The sequence below is a fragment of the Oncorhynchus mykiss genome, chromosome 9 (assembly GCF_013265735.2).
Source record: "Oncorhynchus mykiss isolate Arlee chromosome 9, USDA_OmykA_1.1, whole genome shotgun sequence".
NCBI lineage: Eukaryota > Metazoa > Chordata > Actinopteri > Salmoniformes > Salmonidae > Oncorhynchus > Oncorhynchus mykiss.
The window spans coordinates 45,236,272-45,253,763 of NC_048573.1; the positions used below are offsets into that span (position 1 = coordinate 45,236,272).

The following is a 17,492-nucleotide window of genomic DNA, read 5'->3' on the forward strand; positions in this document are numbered from 1 at the left end:
GGTCATTTTGGCCAAACAGTTCTATTTTTGTTTCATCAGACCAGAGGATATTTCTCCAAAAAGTACAATCTTTGTCCCCATGTGCAGTTGCAAAATGTAGTCTGGCTTTTTTGGAGCAGTGGCTTCTTCCTTGCTGAGCGGCCTTTCAGGTTATGTCGATATAGGACTCGTTTTACTGTGGATATAGATACTTTTGTAACCATTTCCTCCAGCATCTTCACAAGGTCCTTTGCTATAGTTCTGGGATTGATTTGCACTTTTCGCACCAGAGAACATTCATCTCTAGGAGACAGAATGCGTCTCCTTCCTGTGCGGTATGACGGCCTCGTGGTCCCATGGTGTTTAAACTTGCCTACTATTGTTTGTACAGATGAACGTGGTACCTTCAAGCTCCCAAGGATGTACCAGACTTGTGGAGGTCTTTTTGTCTGAGGTCTTGGCTAATTTCTTTTGATTTTCCCATGATGTCAAGCAAAGAGGCACTGAGTTTGAAGGTAGGCCTTGAAATACATCCACAGGTAAACCTCCAATTGACTCAAATTATGTCAATTAGCCTATCAGAAGCTTCTAAATTGAATTTTCCAAGCTGTTTACAGTCAACTTAGTGTATAAATACTTCTGACCCACTGGAATTGTGATACAGTGAATTAAAAGTGAACTAATCTGTCTGTAAACATTTGTTCGAAAAATTACTTGTGTCATGCACAAATTAGAGGTCCTAACTGACTTGCCAAGACTATAGTTTGTTAACAAAAAAATTGTGGAGTGGTTGAAAAACAAGTTTTAATGACTCCAACCTAAGTGTATGTAAACTTCTGACTTCAACTGTATGCTAGCTCATATTTAGTCAACTAAAACACGTTTTTTTGCTCAATGCTGTGGGTTCCTAGCGTTTACCAATCAGTTTCCTTATTTCATCACTTAAGGACGGTTTCCCTAAGTGAGTCAAGGACTCAGCTTGATCTGGTAAAACGATATTGGCAGTTGCATCAAAGCAGTGCAACATGCATTTCTCCTTCTGCATCAGTTTAACCAGCAGACATGTTCAGCAAAACATTCCTTGATATTATTTCGAAGGACCACCATCCTCCAACTCATCTGTTCAGACAGAGGTTTCTGTAGTAAAGCCAAGTGTACCCTCTCCTCGCCCCCTAGGGCCTCGTCTTCATCTCCATAACGGCAGTCGCTGTGCTCCAGGGCGTCTAGCAGGCCGGCCGGCCTCCTCCGGCTCGCCTCCATCTCCGTTTCGTACTCGATGCACAGCCTAGCCATGCCGTTCCCCTCACTGCCGCCATGCTCATCTGAGAACAGAAACAGGAGACAGGTCATGAGACAAGTGATAAGAGGTGATGAGACAAGTCACTTCCAGACCCACAAACATGACCAGACCTGTGGCAAATGGTTCAGGTCTCTCCTGAAAAAGAGATTTTGTATCATCAACAAGACTAACCTGGTTAGAGACTTTCATATATTACAGCTGCGCTTGATTTAGTTTGACCACCCAGTACAATGGAACACATGGTTAGCAGATGCTAATGCGAGTGTAGCGAAATGCTTGTGCTTCTAGTTCCGACCATGCAGAAAATATCTAACAACTTCACAACAACTACCTTATATACACACACACACACACACACACACGTGTAAAGGAATGAATAAGAATATGTACATAAAAATATATATGGATGAGCGATGGCCGAACAGCATAGGCAAGATGTAGTAGATGGTACAGAGTACAGTATACACATATGAGATGAGTAGTGCAGGGTATGTAAACATTATATAAAGTGGCATAGTTTAAAGTGACTAGTGATACATTTATTACATCCAATTTTTTATTATTAAAGTGGCTAGAGATTAAGTCCGTATGTTGGCAGCAGCCACTCAATGTTAGTGGTGGCTGTTTAACAGTCTGATGGCCTTGAGATAGAAGCTGTTTTTCAGTCTCTCGGCCCCAGCTTTGATGCACCTGTACTGACCTCGCCTTCTGGATGATAGCGGGGTGAACAGGCAGTGACTCGGGTGGTTGTTGTCCTTGATGATCTTTTCGGCCTTCCTGTGACATCGGGTGGTGTAGGTGTCCTGGAGAGCAGGTAGTTTTCCCCCGGTGGGTGATGTGTTGTGCAGACCTCACTACCCTCTGGAGAGCCTTACGGTTGTGGGCAGAGCAGTTGCCGTACCAGGCGGTGATACAGCCCGACAGGATGCTCTCGATTGTGCATCTGTAGAAGTTTGTGAGTGTTTTTGGTGACAAACCACATTTCTTCAGCCTCCTGAGGTTGGTTCTTCACCACGCTGTCTGTGTGGGTGGACCAATTCAGTTTGTCCGTGATGTGTATGCTGAGGAACTTAAAACTTTCCACCTTCTCCACTACTGTCCCGTCGATGTGGATAAGGGGGGTGATCCCTCTGCTGTTTCCTGAAGTCCACGATCATCTCCTTTGTTTTGTTGACGTTGAGTGTGAGGTTATTTTCCTGACACCACACTCCGAGGTCCCTCACCTCCTCCCTGTAGGCCGTCTCGTCTTGGTTGGTAATCAAGCCTACCACTGTAGTGTCATCTGCAAACTTGATGATTGAGTTGGAGGCATGCATGACCACGCAGTCATGGGTGAACAGGGAGTACAGGAGAGGGCTGAGAACGCACCCCTGTTGGGCCCCAGTGTTGAGGATCAGCGGGGTGGAGATGTTTCCAACCCTCACCATCTGGGGGCGGCCTGTCAGGAAGTCCAGGACCCAGTTGCACAGGGCGGGGTGGAGACCCAGGGTCTCAAGCTTAATGACAAGTTTGGAGGGTACTATGGTGTTAAATGCTGAGCTGTAGTCGATGAACAGCATTCTTACAATGCTATTCCTCTTGTCCAGATAGGTTAGGGCAGTGTGCGGTGTGATTGCGTCATCAGTGGACCGATTGGGGCGGTAAGCAAATTGGAGTGGGTCTAGGGTGTCAGGTAGGGTGGAGGTGATATGATCCTTGACTAGTCTCTCAAAGCACTTCATGATGATGGAGGTGAGTGCTATGGGGCGATAGTCCTTTAGCTCAGTTACCTTAGCTTTCTAAGTTGGCTGCGGTGAAGGAGAGCCGGCAGGTTTCTGGTAGCGGGCCGTGTCGTTGGCACTGTATTGTCCTCAAAGCAAGCAAAGAAGTTGTTTAGTTTGTCTGGGAGCAGGACATCGTGGTCCGCGACGGGGCTGGTTTTCTGTTTGTAGTCCGTGATTGACTGTAGACCCTGCCACATACCTCGTGTCTGAGCCGTTGAATTGCGACTCTACTTTGTCTCTATACTGACGCTTAACTTGTTTGATTGCCTTGCGGAGGGAATAGCTACACTGTTTGTATTCGGTCAGGTTTCCGGTCGACTTGCCTTGATTAAAAGCAGTGGTTCGCGCTTTCAGTTTTGCACGAATGCTGCCATCAATCCACGGTTTCTGGTTGGGGAAGGATTTAATAATTGCTGTGTACAACATCACCGATGCACTTGCTAATAAACTCGCTCACCGAATCAGAGTATTCATCAATGTTATAGTCCGACGCTATGCAGAACATATCCCAGTCCACGTGAGCGAAGCAATCTTGAAGGGTGGAATCAGATTGGTCCGACCAGCATTGAACAGACCTGAGCACGGGCGTTTCCTGTTTTAGTTTCTGTCTATAGGCTAGGAGCAACAAAATGGAGTAGTGGTCAGACTTTCCCAAAGGAGGACGGAGTAGGGCTTTGTATGCATCGGGGAAGTTTGAGTAACAATGGTCCAGGATTTTTTCTGTCCGGGTAGCGCATTCAATATGCTGATAAAATTTAGAGTCTTGTTTTCAGATTAGCCTTGTTAAAATCCCCAGCTACAATGAATGCAGCCTCAGGATATGTGGTTTCCAGTTTACATAGAGTCCAATGAAGTTCATTCAGGGCCATTGATGTGTCTGCTTGGGGGGGATATACGGATTTTATTATAATCGAAGAGAATTCTCTTGGTAGATAATGCGGTCGACATTTGATTGTAAGGAATTCTAGGTCAGGTGAGCAAAAGGACTTGAGTTCCTGTATGTTGTTATGATCACACCGCGTCTCGTTAATCATAAGGCATACCTCCGCCCTTCTTCTTACCAGAGAGATGTTTGTTTCTGTTGGCGCGATGCGTGAAGAAACCAGGTGGCTGTACCGACTACAATAGCATGTCTCAAGTGAGCCACATTTCCTTGAAACAAAGAACATTACAATCACTGATGTCTCTCTGGAAGGCAACCCTTGCTCAGATTTTGTCTACCTTGTCAAGTAGTAAACTCGGAAGCAGTGCGCGATGTGCCCGTCTACGGAGCCTGACCAGAAGACCGCTTCTTCTGCCCCTCCTGCGGCGCCGTAATTTTGGGTTGCCGGTTGGGATCCGATCCATTTTCCTGGGTGGTGGCCCAAACAGAGGATCTGCTTCGGGAAAGTCGTATTCCTAGTCGTAATGTTGGTAAGTTGACGTTGCTCTTATATCCAATAGTTCCTTCCGGCTGTATGTAATAAAACTTTAGATTTCCTGGGGTAACAATGTAAAAAATAATACATAAAAAAAAACTAAATACTGCATAGTTTCCTGAGAACGCGAAGCGAGGCGGCCATCTCTGTCGGTGCCGGATGTTATATATAGACCTTACCGTGAAATGCTTACTTACAAGCTATTAACTAACAATGCAGTTCAATAAATAGTTAATAAAATATTTACTAATTAAACGAAAGAAAAAAAATTCTAACAAAATAATAACGAGGCTATATGAAGGGGGTACCAGTACCAAGTCAACGTGCAGGGGTACAGGTTAGTTGTGGTAATTTGTACATGTAGGTAGGGCTAAAGTGACTACATGGACAAATTACCACGACTAACCTGTACCCCCGCCGCAGGAAGCGTTAAGTACATCTCAAATAGTACTTAATAGGTATTTAACGCAGATCTGCACATGACAGAGAACTGATGAGAAGCAAAAGCCTAAGGAGACATATTGTTAAGCAACTAAAACGTTCACTCAAACCATGCTTGGTGCCACTGCATGTGCGGTGTAGATACTCACTCAGCCGTCGCCTCTTCAGACTGGGCACGTGGGAGTCCAGTACTTTGGCCTTCTGGGCGAAACCTCCCTTGGTGGAGCTCTCGGAGGAGTGGCAGGGTCCGGCGCTGACACACTGGGCATCTGCAGAGTGTACCGCCCCACCACAACTCCCCTTTGCAGGCTTCTTCTCTGGAGGAGGCCTCTGGGACATTGGAACAGTCAAAGAGTTCAGAGGTTAGAATTAAGGTCAGAATTCAACAAAAACAATTGGTGTCTCACATCTGCAGTGAAACAACAAAACCAAATGGAGGAATATAACAGTTTCATCCCCAGTTGTGCAACTCTGAATCACCCATTGACACTACCCACAGTGTAATCGAGGGAGATTGACTCCCTGTTCTGAGGAAAGGCTACATGTAGGCTTCAGTTCTGACGAAAAATCTTGGTTACAGTTCTGAGGAAAGATGTACATTTCCGGCCAAATGTATTGGCACCCTTGCACATTTGTTATATATATATATATATATATATATATTTACACACACACACAGTTATGTGGATTCTCAACATTGCAGAAACATTTGTTTTTGAAACTTTAAGTTTACAATTTTAATTTAGAAAACAAGATTCAAGAAACATGGGGGAGGTTTGATAATGCTGTGGGGTTGCTTTGCCGCCAGCACCGGAGGCACAAGGCATCATGAAATCAGCAGATTATCAAGGTGTTTGAGTCCACTATTCAACCCAGTCTCCAAAAACGGGGCATCCCTTGAAGGTGGTGGGTCTTGCAGCAGGACAAGGACCGCAAACATCAAAAAGCACACAGGAATGGTTCAAGAATAAACACTCGGGAGGAGTGGCGCAGTGGTTAAGGGCGCTGTACTGCAGCGCCAGGTGTGCCACCAGACACTCTGGGTTCGCGCCCAGGCTCTGTCGTAACCAGTCGCGACCGTGAGGTCCGTAGGGCGACGCACAATTGGCCTAGCGTCGTCCGGGTTAGGCCGGTAGGGATATCCTTGTCTCACCGTGCACCAGCGACTCCTGTGGAGGGCCGGGCGCAGTGCACGCTAACCAAGGTTGCCAGGTGCACGGTGTTTCCTCCGACATATTGGTGCGGCTGCTTTCCGGGTTGGATGCGCGCTGTGTTAAGAAGCAGTGCGGCTTGGTTGGGTTGTGTATCGGAGGACTTTCGGAGGACTTTCAACCTTCGTCTCTCCCGAGCCCGTACGGGAGTTGTAGCGATGAGACAAGATGGACTGTTCTGGAATAAACGCTGGCCACTCCAGATCTGAATCCCATGGTGAGCTCTGAAAACAGCAGTTTGTCGAATCCACCCCTCAAAAATAGCAGAATTGGAGCAGTTTGCAGCTGAAGAGTGGGCAAAACCTGATGGCTACGAAAAGCATCTTGGCCAAACCGAGTAGAAAATGCTAATCATTTTGTCCATGCCATTTGTTTTTCTTTTCAGAATTTTTACCAAAAACTAAAATGGTTCAAATTGTGTGTGGAGACCAAAATAAATGTTTAAATTTCAACAATTATTAGAAGAAATAAGGAATTATTTAAGAAAAGTGCCAAAACATTCAGCCAGCAGCGCATTCTGGATGATTCTGGGACAAGGAGCACTCTCCTTCAAAGAGTCTATTGGGTACTAGCTCAAAAATTTTACATTAGCACGAATTTCATCAACAAGAAGTACAATATTACAAATCTTTAAAACAAATTAACTTGCAATATGTTAATATGTTATAGCTTTGGAATCATGACAATACGTACTTAAAAAGGGAAATAGGCACGTTTCTCGAAATATACATGGACTTAAAGGGATTGTGTGACGATTAGCTTAGCAACCACATGACGCACTATGACAACGTGAACGCAATTGGTCGACAGTCTGCTGGGTGGGACGTTATGCAGTGCATTCGGAAAGTATTCAGACCCCTTGATTTATTCCAAATTTTGTTACAGCCTTATCCTAAAATGAATTAAATGGTTTATTTCTGGGGAAGGGTACCAACACATTTCTGCAGCATTGAAAGTCCCCAAGAACACAGTGGCCTCCATCATTCTTAAATGGAAGAAGTTTGGAACCACCAACACTTTTCCTAGAGCTGGCCACCTGTCCAAATGGGGCAATCGGGGGAGAAGGGCCTTGGTCAGGGAGGAGACCAAGAACCCAATGACCACTCTGACAGACCTCCTCTGTGGAGAACGGGAGAACCTTTCAGAAGGACAACCATCTCCGCAGCACTCCATCAATCATGCCGAGGCTCGAGGCTATAATCTTTGCCAAAGGTACTTCAACAAAGCACTGAGTAAAGGGTCTGAATACTTATGTAAATGTGATATTTTAGGTTTTTATTTTTAATAAATGTGCAAAATTCCACAAGAAAAAAAAACTGTCATTATGGGATATTGTGTGCAGATTGATGAGGGGGAAAAACAATTTAATCCATTTTAGAATAAGGCTGTAGAGTGACAAAATGTGGAAAAAGTCAAGGGGTCTAAATACTTTCCAAATGCACTGTACGTTCCTCCATTCATTGGATTCATATCTCCTTTCTATAATATATCTGGCAACGGCACCATGCAACGCACCCTGGACTAAAAAGGCAGACAAATAGGAAAAATGTCCTAGACCCTCCGTTAAATTACACATTTCTTAAGGAAGGAATATCGCAAAATGAGAGAAGACATCCTCCCGAGTTGCAATGTCAGCCAGTACTGAAATCTAACATGTATGATAGAGGTTTTCGCGATCTATAAGTCGTATTCCTATTCATTTCCAGTGTAATGAGAGCAACTATCACAGTGCCTCTGCTTGAACACCAATAACTCAGATACACATGAAAACATAAATTGATTGGAACCATTTCTTCCCTCCCACCTGGATCATCGCAGCTAGGAAGCTGCTATCTGAGTGGCCACTCCTGGCTAACGTCTCTGTCCTGAAGCAAGAACCAATTGGCCTGGAGCTAGCCTTGCTATGCTCATCTGCTAGGCCCATGAGCCACTCCTTGGGCTTCAATACCTATTTTGCCGACTGGCCTGGACCCCCACAGACCCATCATGACTGGACTACTGACGTGATTCGCCCGAGGGGGTCTCTCAACTGGCTCCTCCGTCGCGACGTCCCGCCTAGCCGTAAGCCTACTAGCTGTCTAGAGCACATTGGACTGTTAGCTTAAGAGGCCCATTGGACCTGGTTTGCCGTCTGCCGACATAACAGCACGAGGGGGCCACAACAGACTTTCTTCTGTCGCGACGTCCCTAAAAAGGCCCTTCTGCTAGCTTGCTAGCCCTGGCCCGCTAGCTGCCTGAAGCCACTCACTGGACTCCTATGATCACTCTGCTACGCATGCCTCTCCCTAACGTCAATATGCCTTGTCCATTGCTGTTTTGGTTAGTAAATATTGCCTTATTTCACTGTAGAGCCTCTAGCTCTGCTCAATACGCCTTAGTTAACACTTTAGTTCCACCTCCCACACATGCAGTGACATCACCTGGTTTAAATTATATTCCTAGAGACTCTTTGAACGTCATTCTATGCACAGGTTTAGCCACACTGTATTCACATCCTACCATAGCATTGACTGTATATTATGCCTTGAATCCGTTCCACTGTGCCCAGAAATCTACTCCCTTTACTCTGTTCTGAACGTACTAATGTCCACTTCTTTTAGGGTTTAGCCGTACCCTTATCCTACTCCTCTGGTGATGTGGACGTTAATCCAGGCCCTGCAGTGCCTAGTTCCACTCCCATTCCCCAGGCGCTCTCATTTGTTGAGTTCTGTAACTGTAAAAGCCTTGGTTTCATGCATGTTAACATTAGAAGCCTCCTCTAATGTTTGTTTTATTCACTGCCCTAGAACACTCTGCCAACCCGGATGTCCTAGCCATGTCTGAATCCTGGCTTAGGATGACCACCAAAAACTCTGAAATTTCCATCCCTAACTATAAAATTTTCGAACAAGATAGAACTGCCAAAGGGGGCGGAGTTGCAACCTACTGCAGGGGTAACCTGCAGAGTTCTGTCTTACTATCCAGGTCTGTGCCCAAACAATTTGAGCTTTTACTTTTAAAAATCCACCTCTCCAGAAACAAGTCTCTTACCATTGCCGCTTGCTATAGAACATCATCTGCCCCCAGATGTGCCCTGGGCACCATATGCAAATTGATTGCCCTCCATCTATCTTCAGAGCTCGTGCTGCTAGGTGACCAAAACTGGGACATGCTTAACACCTCGGCCAGCCTACAATCTAAACTTGATGCTCTCAATCTCTCACAAATTACAAATGAACCCACCAGGTACAACCCCAAATCCGTAAACACAGGCACCATCATAGATATCATCCTAACCAACCTGCCCTCTAAATACACCTCTGCTGTCTTCGACCAGGATCTCAGCGATCACTGCCTCATTGCCTGCCTGCGTCCGTAATGGTCTGCCTTCAAGCGACCACCCCTCATCACTGTCAAACAGTCCCTAAAACCCTTCAGCGAGCAGGCCTTCCTAATCGACCTGGCCCGGGTATCCTAGAAGGACATTGACCTCATTCCGTCAGTAAAGGACGCCTGGTTCTTCTTTAAAAGTGCTTTCCTCACCATCTTAAATAAGCACGCCCCATTCAAAAAATGTAGAACCAGGAACAGATATAGCCCCTGGATCACTCCAGACCTGACTGCCCTTAACCAACACAAAAACATCCTGTGGCGTTCTGCATTAGCATCGAATAGCCCCCGCAATATGCAACTTTTCAGGGAAGTTAGGACCAATATATACACAGGCAGTCAGGAAAGCAAAGCTAGCTTTTTCAAAGCAGAAATTTGCATCCTGCAACACAAACTCAAAAAAGTTCTGGGACACAGTAAAGTCCATGGCTTTAGGCTAGGAAACACTGTCACCACCGATAAATCTGCTATAATTGAGCATTTCAATAAGCATTTTTCTACAGCTGGCCGTGCTTTCTACCTGGCTACCCCGACCCCGGTCAACAGCCCTGCAACCCTCACTGCAACTTGCCCAAGCCTCCCCCATTTCTCGTTCACCCAAATCCAGATAGCTGATGTTCTGAAAGAGCTGCAAAATCTGGACCCCTACAAATCAGCAGGCCTAGACAACCTGGACCCTCTCTTCCTAAACTTATATGCAGAAATTGTTGCAACCCCCATTACTAGCTTGTTCAACCTCTTTCGTATCGTCAGATCCCCAAAGATTGGAAAGCTGGTGTGGTCATCCCCCTCTTCAAAAGGGGGAGACACTCTAGACCCAAACTGCTACAGACCTATATCTATCATACCCTGCCTTTCTAAAGGTCTTCGAAAGCCAAGCTAAACAGATCACCGACCATTTAGAATCCCACCGTACCTTCTCCACTATGCAATCTGGTTTCCAAGCTGGTCACGGGTGCACCCCTCAGCCATGCTCAAGGTCCTAAACGATATCATAACCGCCATCAATAAGAGACAATACTGGGCAGCTGTATTCATCGACCTGGCCAAGGCTTTCGACTCGGTCAATCACCATATTTTTATCGGCAGACTCAACAGCCTTGGTTTCTCAAATTAATGCCTAGCCTGGTTCATCAACTACTTCTCTGACAGAGTTCAGTGTGTCAAATCCTGTTGTCTGGACCTCTGGCAGTCTCTATGGGGGTGCCACAGGGTTCAATCCTCAGGTCGACTCCTTCTCTGTATACATCAATAATGTCGCTCTCGCTGCTGGTGATTCTCTGATCCACCTCTACGCAGACGACACCATTCTGTATACTTCTGGCCCTTCTTTGGACACTTAACTAAACTCCAGACGAGCTTCAATGCCATACAACTCTCCTTCCGTGGCCTCCAACTGCTCTTAAATGCAAGCAAAACTAAATGCATGCTCTTCAACCGACCGCTGCCCACACCTACCCACCCGTCCAGCATCACTACTCTGGACGGTTGGGACTTAGAATATGTGGGCAACTAAAAATACCTAGGTGTCTGGTTAGACTGTAAACTCTCCTTCCACTCACACTAACCTGTCTAGGACTGGGAACCCCGTTCCGCTAGCGGAACCCCTCGCCAACAGCCAATGAAATTGCAGGGCACCAAATACAAATCAACAGAAATGTCATAAATCTAATTTCTCAAACATACAAGTATTTTACACCATTTTAAAGATAAAATTCTCATTAATCCAGCCAGTGTCCGATTTGAAAAATGCTTTACAGTGAAAGCTCCAAACTATTATGTTAGGTCACCACCAAGCCACAGAAAAACCCAGCCTTTTTCCAGCCAAAGAGAGGAGTCACAAAAAGCACAAAGAGATAAAATTAATCACTAATCTTTGATGATCTTCATCAGATAACACCCATAGGACTTCATGTTACACAATACATGTATGTTTTGTTCAATAAAGTTAATTTTTATTTTTAAAAATCTCATTTTACATTGGCGCGTTAAGTTCAGTAGTTCTAAAACATGCAGTGATAGTGCAGAGAGCCACATGAATTCACAGAAATATTCATTATAAATGTTGATGAAAATTCAAGTGTTATGCATAGAACTTTAGATACATTTCTCCTTAATGTTAATGCAACCGCTGTGTCAGATTTTTTAAAAAACTTTATGGAAAAAGCATAATCTGAGTACCGCACCCAGAGCTCAAACCAGCCAAAATAAATATCTGCCATGTTGCGCAGTCAACATTAGTCAAAAAAATAGCATTGTAAATATTCACTTACCTTTGATGATCTTCATCAGAATGCACTCCCAGGAATCGCAGTTCCACAATAAAATGTTTGTTTTGTCCATCATTTATGACCAAATAGCTTCTTTTGTTAGGGCGTTTGGTCCAGTCGGACAAAAAGTTCAAAAAGTTATATTACAGGTCGAAGAAACTTGTCAAACTAAGTATAGAATCAATCTTTAGGATGTTATCATCATAAATGTTGAATAATGTTCCAACCGGACAATTCCATTGTCTGTAGAAAAGCAATGGAACGAGAGCTACCTCATGTGAAATGCGCGTGACTGAGAACGAGGCTGCTGCCAGACCCCTTAGTCAAAAAGCTCTCATCCGGCCCTCCTTCACTGTAGAAGCCTGCAACAACGTTCTAAAGACGGTTGACATCTAGTGGAAGTGTGTATTTGATAGGGGCTGAGATCAAAAACAACTAAATAGCCCATCCAACTACGTCATCACCATATTGCTATTTATTTTGCTCCTTTGCACCCCAGTACCGCTACTTGCACACACATCTTTTGCACATCTATCACCCCAGTGTTAAATTTGCCATACTGTAATAATTTCGCCACTATGGCCTATTTATTGCCTCACCCCCCTTATCCTACCTAATTTGCACACACTGTATAAAATACTTTCTCTATTGTATTATTGACTGTGTTTGTTTATTCTGTGTGTAACTCTGTGTTGTTGTTTGTGTCACACTGCTTTGCTTTATCTTGGCCAGGTCGCAGTTGAAAATGAGAACATGTTCTCAACTAGCCTACCTGATTAAATAAAAGGTGAAATACATGTTTTTTTTTAAATGACCCAGGGCATTGATATAACATTACTCAGATGCACAAAAACAAAAACATTCAAAATGGGTGAACCTTTCCTTTAAGGGTTATTATTACAGTACATTCCAAATGTATAATTTAATGGTTCTCTCTCAAGCAGTCAGAAAGTCACTCAAGATGTACTCTTCTGCTTGACCCACTTACATGTTTCTGTGCAACTCTGAAGAACTGAGCCACGTCACGGACCACATTTCCAAAGTTGTCGTAAGTGCGCACGTAGGGCCTTATCCATGAGGGTAGCTGGGCACGTGCGTCTGTGCTTTTGAACCTGGAGGAAATAGCCAACGTACACTATAGAGTTGCATGATAGGAAAAACTCTGGTAACACTAACGTTCAGTTATAAATAATTTAAGGCATTTACAAACAGTTTGTTCACCATTTATAACTCATTACTACCACACTGGAAAAGGTTGGTAAGCTACTGCTTATTCTTTATCATTGATATGATTTAAGCCACTTTTGACACCTTAAAAGAGCATCAGGCACTGCTGGAATGTCTACCAATGTCCATCTTTTTGTGAGAAATTACACGGGTCACTCAAAACATTTATAAAGTATAGCCTAGATAGCCCTCACTTTATATTAGGAACCACAAAAAAAAACGTAACTAATGATTAGTAAACAGTTTAAAAGGACCTATATTAAACGTCTGAATTATTTATTAATAAAAGTTGTGAATAACTAGCTTGTAAACTAACATTTACAAATGGGAGAAATGGTGAGCAAACTTTAAATGCTTTATAATTGGTTTATTATTGACTGTTATTAGAAAGTGTTACCAAAACTGTAAGAGTCGGTCTGACGATACTGACCCTTTGGGAAGAATTAAACTTGGTTAAGCTTCGCTAGTGTCCGTGAGTTACTTATTCAAAATTGAAACCTAACACTACCTTACCCATACATAGGTGAGATAGCTGATGTTTTCAACTTCCACATAATAGCTGGTGATTCCTAAAATCGCGAAAGCATTAATATTTTATATTGATGGTGACAAGTGATGACTTGCACATACTGTACAGTACCAGTCAAAAGTTTGGACACACCTACTCATTCAAGGGTTTCATTTAATTATTACTATTTTCTACATTGTAGAATAATAGGGAAGACATCAAAACTATGAAATAACATATGGAATCATGTAGTAACTGAATTTTTTTTAAACAAATCAAAATATGTTATATTTAAGATTCTTTGAAGTAGCACCCTTTGCCTTGACAGCTTTGCACACTCCTGGCATTCTCTCAACCAGCTTCACCTGGAATGCTTTTGCAACGGTCTTGAAGGAGTTGCCACAGATGCTGAACACTTGTTGGCTGCTCTTCCTTCACTCTTCATCTCAATTGGGTTGAGGTCAGGTGATTGTGGAGGCCAGGCCAGCTGATGGAGCACTCCATCACTCTACTTGTTGGTCAAATAGCCCTTACACAGCCTGGTGGTGTGTTGGGTCATTGTTCTGTTGAAAAACAAATGATAGTCCCACTAAGCCTAAACCAGATAGGATGGCGAATCACTGCAGGATGCTGTGGTAGCAATGCTGGTTAAGTGTGCCTTGAATTCAAAATAAATCACTGACAGTGTCAACAGCAAAGCACCATTACACCACCTCCTCCATGCTTCACGGTTTGAACCACAAATGCGGAGATCATCCGTTCACCTAAGCTTCGTCTCACAAAGATTGACTGACCATGTCTTAAAGTAATGATGGACTGTCGTTTCTCTTTGAGTATATGAGCCGTTCTTGCCATAATATGGACTTAAACTTTTACCAAATAGGGCCATCTTCTGTATACCAACCCTACCTTGTCACAACACAACTGATTGACTCAAACGCATTAAGAAGGAAAGAAATTCAAATTAACAAGGCAGACCTGTTAATTGAAATGCATTCCAGTTGTGCAAAGCTGTCATCAATGCAACGGGTGCTTACTTCAAAGAATCTCAAATAAACAAATACATTTTATAACACTTTTTTGGTTACTACATGATTTCATGTGTTATTTCATAGTTTTTATATCTTCACTATTATTCTAAAATGTAGAAAACAGTAAAAAGGGAAAACCCTGGAATGAGTTGATGTGTCCAAACGTTTGACTGGTACTGTAGGAGTTATCAGGCAAAGGATGATGACTAGAATCTTATAGGACAATCTAGTTGATGTCCCGGTCATGTGATGTTTACAATGTCAACCACTAGAGGCACGTCATGTTCCGTCACCAACGCTGCCTGAAGAATATAGGCTGATCTGGTCCTACTTGAATATACAGTTGATGTCAGAAGTTAACATACACTTGGGTTGGAGTCATTAATACTTGTTTTTCAACCACTCCATAAATTTGTTGTTAACAAACTATAGTTTTGGCAAGTCGGTTAGGACATCTACTTTGTGCATGACACAAGAAGCCCCTGCTCCAAAACCGACATAAAAAAATCCAAACGGTTTGAAACTGCACATGGGGACAACGATCGTACTTTTTGGAGAAATGTCCTCTGGTCTGATGAAACAAAAATAGAACTGTTTGCCCATAATGACCATCGTTATGTTTGGAGGAAAAAGGGGGAGGCTTGCAAGCCGAGGAACACCATCCCAACCGTGAAACACGGGGGTGGCAGCATCATGTTGTGGGGGTGCTTTGCAGCAGGAGGGACTGGTGCACTTCACAAAATAGATGGCATCATGAGGACGGGAAAATTATGTGGATATATGGAAGCAACATCTCAAGACATCAGTCAGGAAGTTGAAGCTTGGTCGCAAATGGGTCTTCCAAATGGACAATGATCCCAAGCATACTTCCAAAGTTGTGGCAAAATGGCTTACGAACAACAAAGTCAAGTTATTGGAGTGGCCATCACAAAGCCCTGATCTCAATCCTATAGAACATTTTTGGGCAGAACTGAAAAAGCGTGTGCAAAATTTATTGAGAGGTTGAAAAACAAGTTTTAAATGACTCCAACCTAAGTGTATGTAAACTTCGACTTCAACTGTACCCGATGTACCTGAAATTACCAGCATGCACCCCTGATGATCACCTGAAATGACCAGCATACAATACTGACCTGTGGTCGCACAAGAAGATAGCCCCGTAGTCATCACGGTGACGAATGACTCTTCCAATAGCTTGGTTCACTGCCCTGGACGCCTGCTGTCTATACCAGTTCTGCCCCGACAGGTACTACCGACACACATAGAAAGGCAGAGAAACACAAATATTAACTAGATGTCCAACTTCTTAGTGCATGAACAGCTTTGCCAAAAACATGTTTTAAAGTATGTTTTGTTTTCAGTGAAAAAAAGTTGTCAATTGACAATTTACATGAACTTCACTTCTGTAAGGGTAGCTATTAGTGAAGTCCTAATAAATCCTGTAATATATCATCAGTCAGAGGACCAGCGAAGGGGCTTCCTCCATACCTGCACCCCAGGGGTCTTCTTCCTGCACATCTCGTCCAGGTACTGCATCTTCAGAATGACCCGGGGGTCCATGCGGGGCGGGAACGGGAGGCCAGTGATTATGACCCCTCGGCCATACGTGTCAGCAAAATCCAGGCCCTCACTGGCCTGGCAGAGGTACAAAGAAACCAATCAAGGCACACAGAAAATACCATGTATGGGCTTAATAACCTCTTGGTGTTAGGGGGCAGTATTTTCATTTTCGGAAAAAAAACATTCCCGTTTGTCAGGAAAAGATGCTAGAATATGCATATAATTGACAGCTTTGGATAGAAAACACTAACGTTTCCAAAACTGTAAAGATATTGTCTGTGAGTATAACAGAACTGATGTTGCAGGCAAAAGCCTGAGAAAAATCCAATCCGGAAGTGCCCCAGGTTTTGAAAGCGCTGCGTTCCAATGACTCCCTATATGGCTGTGAATGTACCATCAACAAGCTTACGCTTTCTACGTATTCCCCAGGGTGTCTACAGCATTGTGACGTAGGTTTACACATTTCTGTTTAAGAATAGCCGTATGGGGGCACATTGCGTAAGTGGTCACATGGTGGCTCCGAGAGAGATTCTCGCGTAAAGTGCAGAGGTAGCCATTACTCCAATCGGTCCTAGAGAAAAAGGAATTGTCCCGACGGATATATTATCGAATAGATATTAGAAAAACACCTCGAGGATGGATTCTAAACAACGTTTGCCATGTTTCTATCGATATTATGGAGCTAATTTGGAATATTTTTCGGCGTTGTGGTGACCACAATTTCCGGGCGATTTCTCAGCCAAACGGAGCTATTTCGGTTACAAAAAATAATATTTTGGGAAAAAATTAACTTTGGCTGTCTACCTGGGAGTCTCGTGAGTGAAAACATCCGAAGTTCAAAGGTAAACAATTTAATTTGATTGCTTTTCTGATTTCCATGACAAGTTTGCCTGCTGCTAGCAAGGCATTATGCTCTGCTAGGCTATGATAAACTTACACAAATGCTTGTCTAGCGTTGGCTGTAAAGCATATTTTGAAAATCTGAGATGACAGGGTGATTAACAAAAGGCTAAGCTGTGTTCCAATATATTTCACTTGTGATGTTCATGAATAGGAATATTTTCTAGGAAGATTTATGTCCGTTGCGTTATGCTAATTAGTGTCAGATGATGATAACGGTCCCGTTCACGGGCTGTTCACGGGCTGAGTGATGTCTCCATGCGTTGTCAAAATTGTAGAGACCTTAACCTAACACTTAGCGACCTCGTTAAGAGGTTTGGATATCTTGCCGTGACAGCTGAGGTAGTGGTCAACTTCACTTCGAGTCAAAATGCAAGCCGAGATCTACCGCTCAGATTTGTTTTGTATTTTAAACATGAACCTTTTACAGTTCTAGAACAACGAGGTTTGTGCAGTAGGTTTAGCCCAATACATTACTGCATATTGGATATGCTTGAATTGCCCTGCCAATGTTG

At 43.6% G+C, this 17,492-nt stretch overlaps 1 protein-coding gene across 2 annotated transcripts in view; it reads right to left on the reverse strand.

The window, feature by feature from the left end:
- rtel1 (regulator of telomere elongation helicase 1) overlaps positions 1–17,492 on the reverse strand; it is a 56,260-nt gene that overhangs the window by 11,067 nt on the left and 27,701 nt on the right. For both annotated transcript variants that reach the window (XR_005053259.1, XM_021615871.2), the window contains exons 22-26: positions 16,006–16,152; positions 15,651–15,766; positions 12,740–12,863; positions 5,051–5,231; positions 1,138–1,301 (exon numbers count right to left, since the gene is read on the reverse strand). Coding sequence is in view for 1 of the 2 variants with exons in the window: in XM_021615871.2 (XP_021471546.2) it covers positions 1,138–1,301; positions 5,051–5,231; positions 12,740–12,863; positions 15,651–15,766; positions 16,006–16,152 (732 nt within the window). In the remaining variant the exon portion in view is untranslated. The remainder of the gene's footprint in view (positions 1–1,137; positions 1,302–5,050; positions 5,232–12,739; positions 12,864–15,650; positions 15,767–16,005; positions 16,153–17,492) is intronic.